Below are 12,344 nucleotides of genomic sequence, written 5' to 3'. Positions count from 1 at the left end.
GCAATGCATGGTACCGAAGAGGCTAGCAATGATGGAAAGGTAAAAGTGCGTATAATCCATGGACTCAACATTAGTCATAAGAACTCATATACTTATTGCAAAAATTTAGAAGTCATCAAAAACCAAGCACTATGCGCATGCTCCTAGGGGGATAGATTGGTAGGAAAAGACCATCGCTCGTCCCCGACCGCCACTCATAAGGATGCACAAGCCAGGTACACTTAATGTTTCAAATTTGTTACACAACTTTAAACATACGTGCATGCTACGGGACTTGCTAACTTCAACACAAGCATTCTTTAAATTCATAATCACCCAACTAGCATGACTTTAATATCACTACCTCCCTATCTCAAACAATCATCAAGTATCAAGTTGATCATAGCATCCAATTCACTTCCTATGATAGTTTTTATTATACCCAACTTGGATGCTCATCATTTTAGGACCAATTTATAACCATAGCAAATACCATGATTTTCTAAAAGACTCTCAAAATAATATAAGTTAAGCATGAGAGATCAACAATTTCTTCAAAATTAATCCACCACCGTGCTCTAAAAGATATAAGTGAAGCACTAGAGCAAAAACTATCAAGCTCAAAAGATATAAGTGAAGCACATAGAGTATTCTATCAAATCCTAAACAAATAGGCTTCTCCCATAAGGTGTGTTATAGCAAGGATGATTTTGGTAAACTAACAAGCAAAGACTAATATAATACACGACGCTCCAAGCAAAACATGTATCATGTAGCAAATAAAAATATAGCTCCAAGTAAAGTTACCAATGAACGAAGACGAAAGACGGGATGCCTTCCGGGGGCATCCCCAAGCTTAGGTTTTTGGCTACTATTGAATATCTTGGGGTGCCTTGGGAATCCCCAAGCTTAAGCTTTTGCCACCCTTTATTCCATAGTCCATCAAATCTTTACCCGAAACTAGAAAACTTCACAACACAAAACTCAACAGGAAATCTCATAAGCTCCATTAGTGAAAGAAAACAAAACCACCACATAATGTATTGTAATGAACTCATTCTTTATTTATATTGGTGTTAAACCTAATGTATTCCAAGTTCTCTATGGTTCATACCCTTACATACTAGCCATAGATGCATCAAAATAAGCAAACAACACACGAAAAGCAGAATCTGTCAAAAACAGAACAGTCTGTAGCAATCTGTAACTAACGCAAACTTCTGGAACCTCAAAAATCCTACCAAAATAGGACGTCCTAAAAAATTTGCTTATTGAACATAAGGAAAAATAATCAATGCAAAAGCTCGTTCCTGTGATTTATTGATTTTTTTCTCGTGAGCGCAAAGTTTCTGTTTTCAGCAGAATCAAATCAACTCATATCATAGGTTATCCTATAGGTTCTACTTGGCACAAACACTAAATAAAACATGAAAACACATCTAAACAAAAAGTATAAACAAAATTTATTACTAAACAGGAACAAAAACAAAGAAAATAAAGAAAATTGGGTTGCCTCCCAACTAGCGCTATCGTTTAACGCCCCTAGCTAGGCATAAAAGCGAAGATAGATCTAAGTAGTGCCATCTTTGATTTTCAGTTTCTTAGCGGAGTCATGCTCGAATCCGGGAGGTTCTTTACGTTTCCCTCCATACTCGAAAATTTTTAGATCTAAAGAATCCAACCGCTTATTGCAAAGGGTAATCAACATATTCATGTGGTGAAGATTTCCGCTAACACTTTTAAGAGGTTCAAGAGATTTTTGTAATATTTTTGTTACTTCGCAAATCTTTCCAAACACTTGGGTTTCTTCTTGGATAGGATGTGGTCCTCCCTTTTGAGGTAGTGTTCCCACTATCCCCTCTATAATTTTATGCGCAATACTACGATCAATTTCAATAAAGTTTCTCTTGGCAATGCAGTCTAAGAGTTGTCTATGCGTCATGTTTAGCCCAACATAAAAATTGCGAAGAAGAATTCTAAAGTTCACCTCTGGGGTGCACTTGCGATAAGATTCCATCATCCTATACCAAGCATCTTTTAAATTTTCTCCTTGCCTTTCCTTGAAGTGAAGAACTTCAAACTCGGGAGACATAGGAGCGGATAAGGAACTAGCCATAATGACAAGGTAAATGATCTAACGAGCAAACGGGAAAAGGCAAGCGAAAGAGAGAGGAGATTGGAAAAGACAGGGCGAATAAAACAGCAAAGGTGAAGTGGGGGAGAGGGAAAAGAGAGGCAAATGGCAAATAATGTAAATGCGAGGGAGATGAGTTTGTGATGGGTACTTGGTATGTCTTGACTTGAGAGAAAACCTCCCCGGCAACGGCGCCAGAAATCCTTCTTGCTACGTCTTGAGCTTGCCTTGGTTTTCCTTGAAGAGGAAAGGGTGATGCAGCACAGTAGCGTAAGTATTTCCCTCAGTTTTTGAGAACCAAGGTATCAATCCAGTAGGAGGCTTCTCAACAAGTCCCACGAACCTACGCAAACAAACAAAGAACTCACAACCAACGCGACAAAGGGGTTGTCAATCCCTTCACGACCACTTGCGAAAGTGAGATCTGATAGAGATAATATGATAAGATAAATATATTTTTGGTATTTTATAATATAGATGCAGAAAATAAAGATGCAAATAAAAGTAGATTGGAAGCAAATATGATAAGAGATAGACCCGGGGGCCATAGGTTTCACTAGTGGCTTCTCTCAAGAGCATAAGTATTACGGTGGGTGAACAAATTACTGTCGAGCAATTGATAGAAAAGCGAATAATTATGACGTTATCTAGGCATAATCATGTATATAGGCATCATGTCCGCAACAAGTAGACAGACTCCTGCCTGCATCTACTACTATTACTCCACACATTGACCGCTATCCAGCATGCATCTAGAGTATTAACTTCATATGAACAGAGTAACGCATTAAGCAAGATGACATGATGTAGAGGGATAAACTCAAGAAATATGATATAAACCCCATCTTTTTATACTCGATGGCAACAATACAATACATGTCTTGCAACCCTTTCTGTCACTGGGTAAGAACACCGCAAGATTGAACCCAAAGCTAAGCACTTCTCACATGGCAAGAAAGATCAATCTAGTAGGCCAAACCAAACCGATAATTCGAAGAGACTTGCAAAGATAACTCAATCATATAAAAGAATTCACAGAAGATTCAATTATAATCCATTGATAAATCTGATCATAAACCCACAATTCATTGGATCTCGACAAACACACCGCAAAAAGAGATTACATCGAATAGATCTCCACAAGAGAGGGGGAGAACATTGTATTGAGATCCAAAAAGAGAGAAGAAGCCAACTAGCTAATAACTATGGACCCGAAGGTCTGTGGTAAACTACTCACAACTCATCGGAAGGGATATGGTGTTGATGTAGAAGCCCTCCATGGTGGAATCCCCCTTCCGGCAGAACATCGGCGACGTCTCTAAGATGGGATCTCGCGGATACAGAAGGTTACGGTGGTGGAAATTGTGTTTCGGTTGCTCCCGGGATGTTTTCGGGGTACGTAGGCTTATATAGGAGGAAGAAGTACGCCGGTGGCCGCTCGAGGGGCCCATGAGACAGGGGGCGCGCCCTATAGGGGGGGGCTACCGTCTCGTGGCCGCCTCGGCTGCTTCTTGACTTGCACTCCAAGTCCTCTGGATCACGTTCGTTCCAAAAATCACGCTTCCAAAGGTTTTATTCCGTTTGGACTCCATTTGATATTCCTTTCCTTCGAAATACTGAAATAGACAAAAAACAGCAATACGGGATGGGCCTCCGGTTAGTAGGTTAGTCCCAAAAATGATAATAATGTATAAAATAAAGCCCATAAACATCCGAAACAGGTAATATAATAGCATGGAACAATCAAAAATTATAGATACGTTGGAGACATATCAGGCCCCCTTTCCTTTCCCACTCTCTCTCCTCCTTCCCCCTTTCTCCTACTCCTACTAGGAAAGGAGGAGTCCTACTCCCGGTGAGAGTAGGACTCCCCCCTTGGCGCGCCCTCAACCTTGGCCGGCCGCCTCCCCCCTAGCTCCTTTATATACGGGGGCGGGAGGGGGGCACCCCAAGACACACAAGTTGATCATTGATCTTTAGCCGTGTGCGGTACCCCCTCCACCATAATCCACCTCGGTCATATCGTAGCAGTGCTTAGGCGAAGCCCTACGTCGGTAGCTTCATAAACACCATCATCACGCCGTCGTGCTGACGGAACTCTCCCTCGAAGCTTTACTGGATCATGAGTTTGTGGGACGTCACCGAGCTAAACGTGTGCAGATCGCAGAGGTGATGTACGTTTGGTACTTGGATCGGTCGATTGTGAAGACATATGACTACATCAACCGCGTTGTCATAACGCTTCCACTTACGGTCTACGAGGGTACGTGGACGACACTCTCCCCTCTCATTGCTATGCATCACCATGATCTTGCGTGTTCGTATGATTTCTTTTTGAAATTACTACGTTCCCCAACAAAATCAACATTTCATCATCAAACTGGGGAACATTTTAATAATTGCGGAAAGTAGAGAAAGCCACATCTTCCTCCATGGCCGCCGCAGGTGGCGGAGGAGGTGGATGAGGAGCTCAATGGCCGGAGAAGGACGCCAAGGTCGGTGGCGGCTGCGAATCAATTGCCGTAGCCGCGTCTGGCTTCGAGATTTTGGCCGACCGAGGTTGGTTCCCTGCCGGGTTGTGGCCCCGCACCGTTGGCCACTTCATGCCTCCACCACGTGGCTTAGTGCCCCGCTGCTTGTTTGTAGGCACCTCCGGCACGATGGTGACCGGCCGGGGTGGGGCAAATTCAGGCAGCAGCAGTATGGAGGCGGAGGCTAGATTGGGGAAAGTTTGTGCAAAGGCGGTGGCCGCGGCTAGGTGGCTTAGGGCACCGGCAACAAAGTCGGAGAAGGCAACGGGATCATCGACGTCGGCCATGGCGGCGGCGGCAGGCGGGCGACCGGCGGAGGGGCGGGAGGCGGACGAGCGGCGGTCGTGCGAAAACGAAATGAAGCGGCAGTTGGCGGTTGGCTCGCGGTTACTCTTTTTTACATCTCGAGTCGGCGGAGATGCAACTTTGCATCGCGATGTGTTGTATTTTACATCTCTCCGAGAGGTGGAGATTTTTTTAATCTACATCATCTATTGAAGAGGTGTCTTTTGGCCTCAGAGATGCAAAAGATAGTTATTTTCCATCTACATCTTCCATTGAAGATGCTCTTAAAAATCTTTACACATCTGAATTCACGAACCAATTTAACTCTGACACTGCCTGCTCGCTCGAGAAATCTCTACTACTTAAAAAGAACGTAAGCTTCCTATTTGACCTTTTTTCCCATCATTCCACTGTTCAAGCTTCATTGTATGATAATCATTCAACTTAATTTACTTACCTTCTGAACCAATTTCACTTCAATTGACTCACCAAACTTCTGATCAAAATGTAAGGTAATTCACAAGTAGAATTTGATGACCATTTATTTACACAATCATATTATTATGAACAGGTAAATCACAAGCTTGGGCCAATTGCAACGTAAGGGCATTGTTCTAGTAAATAAAAAACCTCTGGCACTGCTTGGACTTTCTCCACCCTAATTCCAAATGGAATTTGCCATTCCGGTCAGGCCAACTCCAACGTGCGACTCCATCATGCCCGCGTACGTCCGCTTGGGCCAAAACAGACAGGCGACACGGCACAACGCGTGACCACATCCTTAAATTTTGTCCGTTTTGTGTCCGGCCCGCCCCATTTCCGACGTAAACATGCTCCCGGTTTGTGTCCACACGGACGTCGAACGGACGGGCTCGGCGCCTGCCTTGGGGACATGTGACGGCCTTCCACCTACCTCCACCATCCAAATTGAATGCGCACACACGGCGAGACTCGGTTGTCATTGACACGGTCGCCGTCCTTCTTAATGTGGAAGCCGTGGAGCGGCCAGTCCACAACTTCCACTTCCAAGCCGGCATGCATCCTCCATTGCCGACACGAGCAAACCCTAGCCACCTTCCCGCCGTCGCACCCCGCTCGTCCACCTCCCGCCGACGCCATGGGCTGGCATTGGATCAAGGGGAAGCATGACCACGAGGCCATCTCCTCCTCTGGCAGACACCGCTCCAGCAAATCTGCGCCGCCCGCACCGCCTTCTCCGCCACCTGCTCCGCCAGCTTTCTAGATGGCACCTCCGGCAGCCAGGCATCGCGACAGGCCTTACATCCATGTTGATGTATGCCGTTGTTACTTGGAGACGGCGACGCCGGTGCCGTGGGAAGATGTCCACCTGCCAAACAACTGGCATCTCTCCGCCGACCGCGTGCCGATCCCTCCAGTGCCCGCGAGCGGCCACGCCCGCCGCGAGGAGATCAACCGACGGCGCGCCCGCCTCCCACCGGATCTACTGGAGGACTCCAGGTACGCCATAGATTCGCCGCTATGGGATACGTGGCTCCGCGACGAGCATGACCAGCGTTGTCAATCTTTTTTTGTCGGTCGTCCTCCTAGCCCGCGTCCTCCTCGTGTTGATGACAGCCCTCCCCAAATGCGGGGCCGTAGGCATGTGCGCGGCATCACACCGACGCCTTCTCCGTTCCCGTCCCCGCCACCGCCGCCCATGACCGAGGAGGAGGAGGCCTGCCTCATGAGGTGTGTCATGGAGGACTCCATGAACACGCACGACGAGCGGCAATATGATGGCATGGAAATCGCTCTGGCCCTGTCGACGGCCGACGACGTGGCCATCCCGGAGATGGACGTTGGCGCCAAGGAGGAGGTGCCGGAGGAGGTGCTGGAGGAGGCGCCCATCGCCGCGTGGAACCCTCGTCTAGTTGGCCAGCGATGGAGCTGGTCATGCATGACGCCGGAGATGGCTGACTCAGTGGGTGTCGGCCCATGGTCAGTGTTCGAACGTATGTACGTTTTATGTTTATATTTATGTTTTCATATTATTTGCAAATTTATTTATTTATTGGCAAAAAATCGAAGTCCACAACTCCGGACGATTTGGGACTAGACGTGCCCGTTGGGCGCACCGATAGCCGCACGACCGCAAGCGGACAACCATGTCCATTTTTCCGCCCCAAGCGGACAAAAAGCGGACGAACCGGACGCCCGTCTAGGGTGGCGCGTTGGCCTCACTCTTGGCTCCTGGTCGGATGAGGTCTGGTAGGGACGCCGCCGAGCGCCGGCATATTGTTGCCCGTCCAGCCGCGGTTGGGTTGGGGGCGACCTGCCTTTCGCTTTCGGCGGGAGGGGGAAAGGCGATCCGTCGGAGGGGTCATTGGATGGGGAAAAAATTCTATGAGACGAGGTCTCACGGGTTAGCAGGTGAGACCGATCATGATGGATAACACGTGGCATTCACAAATCACAAAGCATTTACCCCACCCCCATCTGAAATCAGGAGGAGAGATTAGATGCTTTGTGATTTGTGAATGTCACATGTCATCCATCAGGGCGGGTCTCACCTGGTTTATATGAGACCTGATCTCATATAATTTTTTTTCAATTGGAGGTGGCTCATCATCTGGATGGGATCTATGGCTCCTTCATCCTTCTGCCCCTGCAAGCTGCAACAGCAAGGATTGGGAAGAAGCGAAGGCCTAGGATTGGGGTGATTCCAGGAGCTTCGTAGACGCGGCAGACTCCTCCACTCAGTCCGCGGAAGCTCGCCGAAAGGAAGAGGCGGCGGCGGCGGCGGCGAACTACGAGTACACCTTGCTCACACACACCGACCTCCTGACACCGCTGTGTTGCTGTGGAAGCGCATCCTCCTCCGCGCCCGCGTCCGCCCCACTGCCGACCCGGCCGGCGCACGAGGCATTCAGTGGCAGCAGGAATCCATCCACTGCATCCCCCGCACACCTCCCTGTGCTCCATTGCGCAGGCGTCGTCGGGGCGTCCGTCAAGGGCGAGGTTTGTTGCTCTCTGATAAATTTGTACTAGGAAGATGTGATATCCTTGCATATGGGTTTCAGCTTTCAAGTTTAACAATTCGATGTACTGCTTTAAGGGTGTGATTAGTGGATAGTTAGGCTTAAGCACTTGCAGTTTACTAGTACTAGTTTTGAAAGAAAAAGGGAAATCCAAGTCGGAAGGAAAGTTCATGTGCTGAACTTTTTATTTGAGATATAGGTTGAACCACAATTTACATACACGACGAGCATAGATTTACTTGTAAAGTGGAAGAAGATCCACGACATAACAGGATTTCTTTTGAGAAAAAGTAAAGCATTATGTAAAATAAACTAGTCTTAGGTCATCCTGCAGGAGCAACGTTTGAGCAATAGAAAACGACTGTAGTTTTGCTCAACCCTGCAGTGCCGAAAATGCTTCTTTGATTGCGGTGACCTCAATGTAAACGTCCTGAATTGAGGGGCGATATTTGGGTGTCTCTGCAGCGCACATGAGGCCAATCTTAACAAGCTTGATGATAGAGCTCATTCCAGCCATTTGATGATGATTTTCTTGATCTACAGCCCTGCCCGCTTCTTCATCTTGGTCTGCATAATAGGGAATGATTCTCGGATCTAAAATCTCGCCAATCTTTTCAGGAAATGATTTCTCCACAAAATTGTAAAGGCTCAGGCCATCTTTAAACATCTCATCAGTTGGACGCTTCCCTGTGAGCATTTCTAAGATGACGACTCCAAAGCTGTAAATATCACCCTCGGTGGAGATTTTGCTCCCAAAGCCATATTCTGCAATATGTATAGTTATTGAAACCATTAATTAACACAATAAAATTGGAGCACAAGAATCAAAAATATTCTCGGGAAAATAAAGTAAAATTTCATTGAGCCTATAAGACATTTTCCATAAATATATGAAGAAATTGTTACCTGGTGCAATGTATCCAACTGATCCTCTTGGTCCCACTAAGCTCGTAGAACCATCAATCCTGGAAGAAGTATAACTGTGTACGAACTTAGTCAACCCGAAGTCACCAACACGTGCGCCCATGACATCATCCAGAAGGACATTGCTTGGCTTCAGATCACAGTGTGTCATTGGAGGCACGCAATGGTTATGCAGGTAATCCAAAGCAGCTGCTATGTCCACTGCTATTGCTATTCTTGAACTCAAAGACAAGGGCCTTTTCAGATGATGCTCGTGGAGTGTTGGATGGAGCCAACTTTCAAGGTTGCCATTAACCATATATTCAAGGAGAAGAGCTTTGAACTCCTGTCCTTTCAGGTCACTTGTCGAGCATACTGTGATCACCCTTACAAGATTACGATGACGAGTATTTCTGAGTGCCTGACATTCAGCAACGAAACTTTTCGTTGCTCCAGGCTGATCAAGTTTGAAAACTTTGATAGCAACTGCATGTTCTCCAGACTCAATTCTACCTTTGTATACGGACCCATACTTTCCTGAACCAACCAAGTTGGCTAAAGAGAAACCATTTGTTGCTTTTACTAAATCAGCATACGTGAACTTCTTTAACTCCTCGAAGGATGGATGATCTTCTTGTTTGACTTTCTTTCTCTTCTTCAAAAAAATGACTCCAAAACATGATAACACGACCAAAGCAAGAGCAGATAACCCTATTATCTTCAGAATGTGGAATCTGTGTCTTTGTTGAGATGCAGCCGTGTGGCAAAGTGGCAGTCTCAATAGCGGCGAGACGGCACACAACTCTTTGTTCCCTTGGACGAACACCTTGCTTGCATTTTGGAAGATCCCACCACTTGGCATGGGTCCCTCCAGGTTGTTGAATGACAAATTGAGAAGTGACATGGAGCTGAAGGCCTCAAAGATGTCTGGAACTTGACCAGACAAGTTGTTTCGAGAAAGGTCCATGTCACTGATGCCTTTCAATGCAGCGAAAGATTGAGGGATTCGCCCATCAAGTAGATTCCCTTCCAGGTGGAGGGACTCTAAATGGAGGCACTCGCCCAGAGTTGAGGGAATTTCTCCAGTCAGCAGGTTGTTGGAAATGTCTAGGGGGGAAAGATTGATTAATCCGCCAATCTCCACAGGTATATGTCCAGAGAGTTTGTTGTGAGACAGATCAAGACCTTCAGCAAGTGTGGAAATACTGAACAGTTCTTTTGGTATTGTTCCATCAAATGAGTTGCAAGAGAGGTTTAGGGTCTGTAACCTATTGCACTCTGCTAAAGCAACTGGGATGGGCCCACTCAAATTATTTTGCTGCAAATAGAGCTCGCTTAATTGACCAAGGTTATGAATTGAAAGTGGGATTTGGCCAGATATCTTGTTTCCTGATAGGCTTAGAACGAACAAGTTTGAAAGGTTTCCAAGTGAGTCCGGAAGGGTTCCAGTAAGCAAATTGTGCTCCATGTAAAGAAGTCTGAGGCTACTAAGGTTCCCTATCTCATGCGGTATGGTGCCAGATATTTTATTGGCTGTCAACAATAGAGATTCTAAGCTTTTTGGAAGATTGCCTATGGACTTTGGCAGTTCACCTTGTAGGTTGTTTGCATCTAAATGTAAACGTACCAGCTTTGCACAAGTGGTGAGCGAGTGGAGGAAAGTCCAGTCTCCAGCTTCGAGTTGGTTTTTGCCTAGATTTAGTACGGTTAAGTTGGGCAAAGACCCAAAATAAGGAACAATACCATGGAATGCATTGTCACGGAGATTGATTTTCTGAAGATTTTTGGCCTTGGCCATTGAAGTGGGAATTCGACCTCCGAATGTATTTCCTTGAACAATGAATCTCCGGATTCTTGGAAGGATGTGGCCAATATTTTCTGGAATTTCTCCTGTTAGGCTGTTAATGCCCATGCTAAGGTCCGTGAGTGTCGATATATTGTAGAGAGAGCTTGGAACGGCTCCTGTAAAGTTGTTATAACTCAGATCTAATTTTTGCAAGTTGGAGATTTTACTTAAACTCCACGGAATGCTTCCTTGCAAGTTATTCCCTGCAAGCAAAAGCTCAAGAAGGGAAGTAGAGTTCCCTATGGAGGAAGGTATTTTTCCTTTGAGGTTGTTGAAGGATAGGGACAGAGTTCGCAATGGCGAGATGGGTGAGAAAGGGGGAATAGACCCAGAGAAGTTATTTCCTTCCAAAATTATGATTTCAAGAGACGTGCTGTTGAAGAGAGAAGGAGGTACCTCTCCATCGAGGTCATTGCTTCCCAAGTCCAGCCATCCAAGTGATGAACTATTTACTAAGAGAGGTGGGATGCCTCCAGTTAGGCTGTTTTTTGCCAGGACGACATAGTAGAGTGATGAGCTGCTTCCAAGTGAGTAAGGAATACTGCCCGTCAACTTGTTGCCAGGAACGTACAGATTTAAAAGCTTTGGAAGCATGCCAATCCCATCCGGAATGCTTCCATGGAGCATGTTGCTATGGAGTAAGATATCTGTGAGATTTGAGCAGTTGGTCAAACCTAGAGGTATCTCCCCCTGGAGGGAGTTGCTTCCGAGATCAATTATCTGAAGGCTAGAACAGGTAGAAAAAGAGTTCGGTATTGCGCCAGCAAGATTGTTATGTGGAAGGGAGAGCTCAACAAGGTGATGCAGTTGACCTACCTCAGGCGGGATCGCGCCATTCAGCAGGTTATCCTGTAGGTAGATTCTTGCGAGGAAAGTGAGATTACCAATGCAGGGTGGTATTTGGCCGTTTAGGCCCAGCGATTCAAGGTCAAGTGCTGTGACGCGAGACATGTGCTTCTTGCCACAGGTGACACCGGGCCAACTGCAGTAGTGGAGGGTGTCGTTCCACGAGACAAGGGCTTGGGTATTGTTAGAAAGGTGGTTCTTGAGACATAGGAGTGTCTGGAAGTCCTTACCGGATTTGTCACCCAGTGTGGTGCCATCTAGTGAAGAAGCAGGGGCAAAATACATCAAGAAAGTGAGGAGGACGGTGACTGTGAAGAGTGATGAACTGAGAGTCCCTACAGGTACAGGAGCCATCTGTGTGCTACCACGGTTGTGTATGTTGCTACCGAGTTGTGCTCTCCTACAGGTTTCAGCGGTAGCAGTGAGCACGTCTATATTTATAAAGGGGCTAGCTTGGAAGCCTGCCTTCTCTGCACCTCTCATCCAAACATCTCATTATGGAAGATCACGAGAAAAAAAAAACTACTAGGTCATACTTCCTCCTTTCTTCCACAGTTCCATGCTAAACCTTCGAACGTGGACTGGTGTTCTCATGCACAGCGATTTCGCCGTCTCAACTCCATTCTGCCATCTATTGCCACTGACGAGTCACTGCTGCCGTTCAATCACACATGATATGCTTTTTTCCTTTCTGTATTCCTCTTCGTTTCCTATTATCCCGGAATCGCCTTGGTAGGGGTTTTCGATAGGTCTTAGTTTTGTAATAACATCTTCCAATACTAATGAAAAGCACACTGTCTGCCTCTTTGCCCAGAGAATTT

At 46.3% G+C, this 12,344-nt stretch overlaps 1 protein-coding gene across 1 annotated transcript; it reads right to left on the bottom strand.

The window, feature by feature from the left end:
- Positions 1–8,083: 8,083 nt before the first annotated feature.
- Positions 8,084–12,112, bottom strand: LOC119338144 (probable LRR receptor-like serine/threonine-protein kinase At3g47570). Its single transcript, XM_037610441.1, has 2 exons — positions 8,835–12,112; positions 8,084–8,693 (listed from the first exon to the last, which is right to left on the bottom strand). The coding sequence occupies exons 1-2, from the start codon at positions 12,004–12,006 to the stop codon at positions 8,302–8,304; spliced, it is 3,564 nt and encodes a 1,187-aa protein (XP_037466338.1). The 5' UTR covers positions 12,007–12,112; the 3' UTR covers positions 8,084–8,301.
- Positions 12,113–12,344: the final 232 nt, after the last annotated feature.

This window comes from Triticum dicoccoides, chromosome 7B (genome assembly GCF_002162155.2).
Source record: "Triticum dicoccoides isolate Atlit2015 ecotype Zavitan chromosome 7B, WEW_v2.0, whole genome shotgun sequence".
In the NCBI taxonomy this organism is placed as follows: domain Eukaryota; kingdom Viridiplantae; phylum Streptophyta; class Magnoliopsida; order Poales; family Poaceae; genus Triticum; species Triticum dicoccoides.
Note: the sequence above shows the minus strand (reverse complement) of the source record. Positions and strands in the feature narration are given on the sequence as shown.

What these genes read in the sequence shown, in the direction of transcription:
- LOC119338144 (XM_037610441.1), bottom strand. Translation starts at nt 12,006, where the DNA reads ATGAGAGGTGCAGAGAAGGCAGGCTTCCAAGCTAGCCCCTTTATAAAT. An exon ending in AGTTGGATACATTGCACCAG is followed by an intron (nt 8,694 to 8,834) that starts GTAACAATTTCT and finishes TACATATTGCAG; the next exon opens with AATATGGCTTTGGGAGCAAA.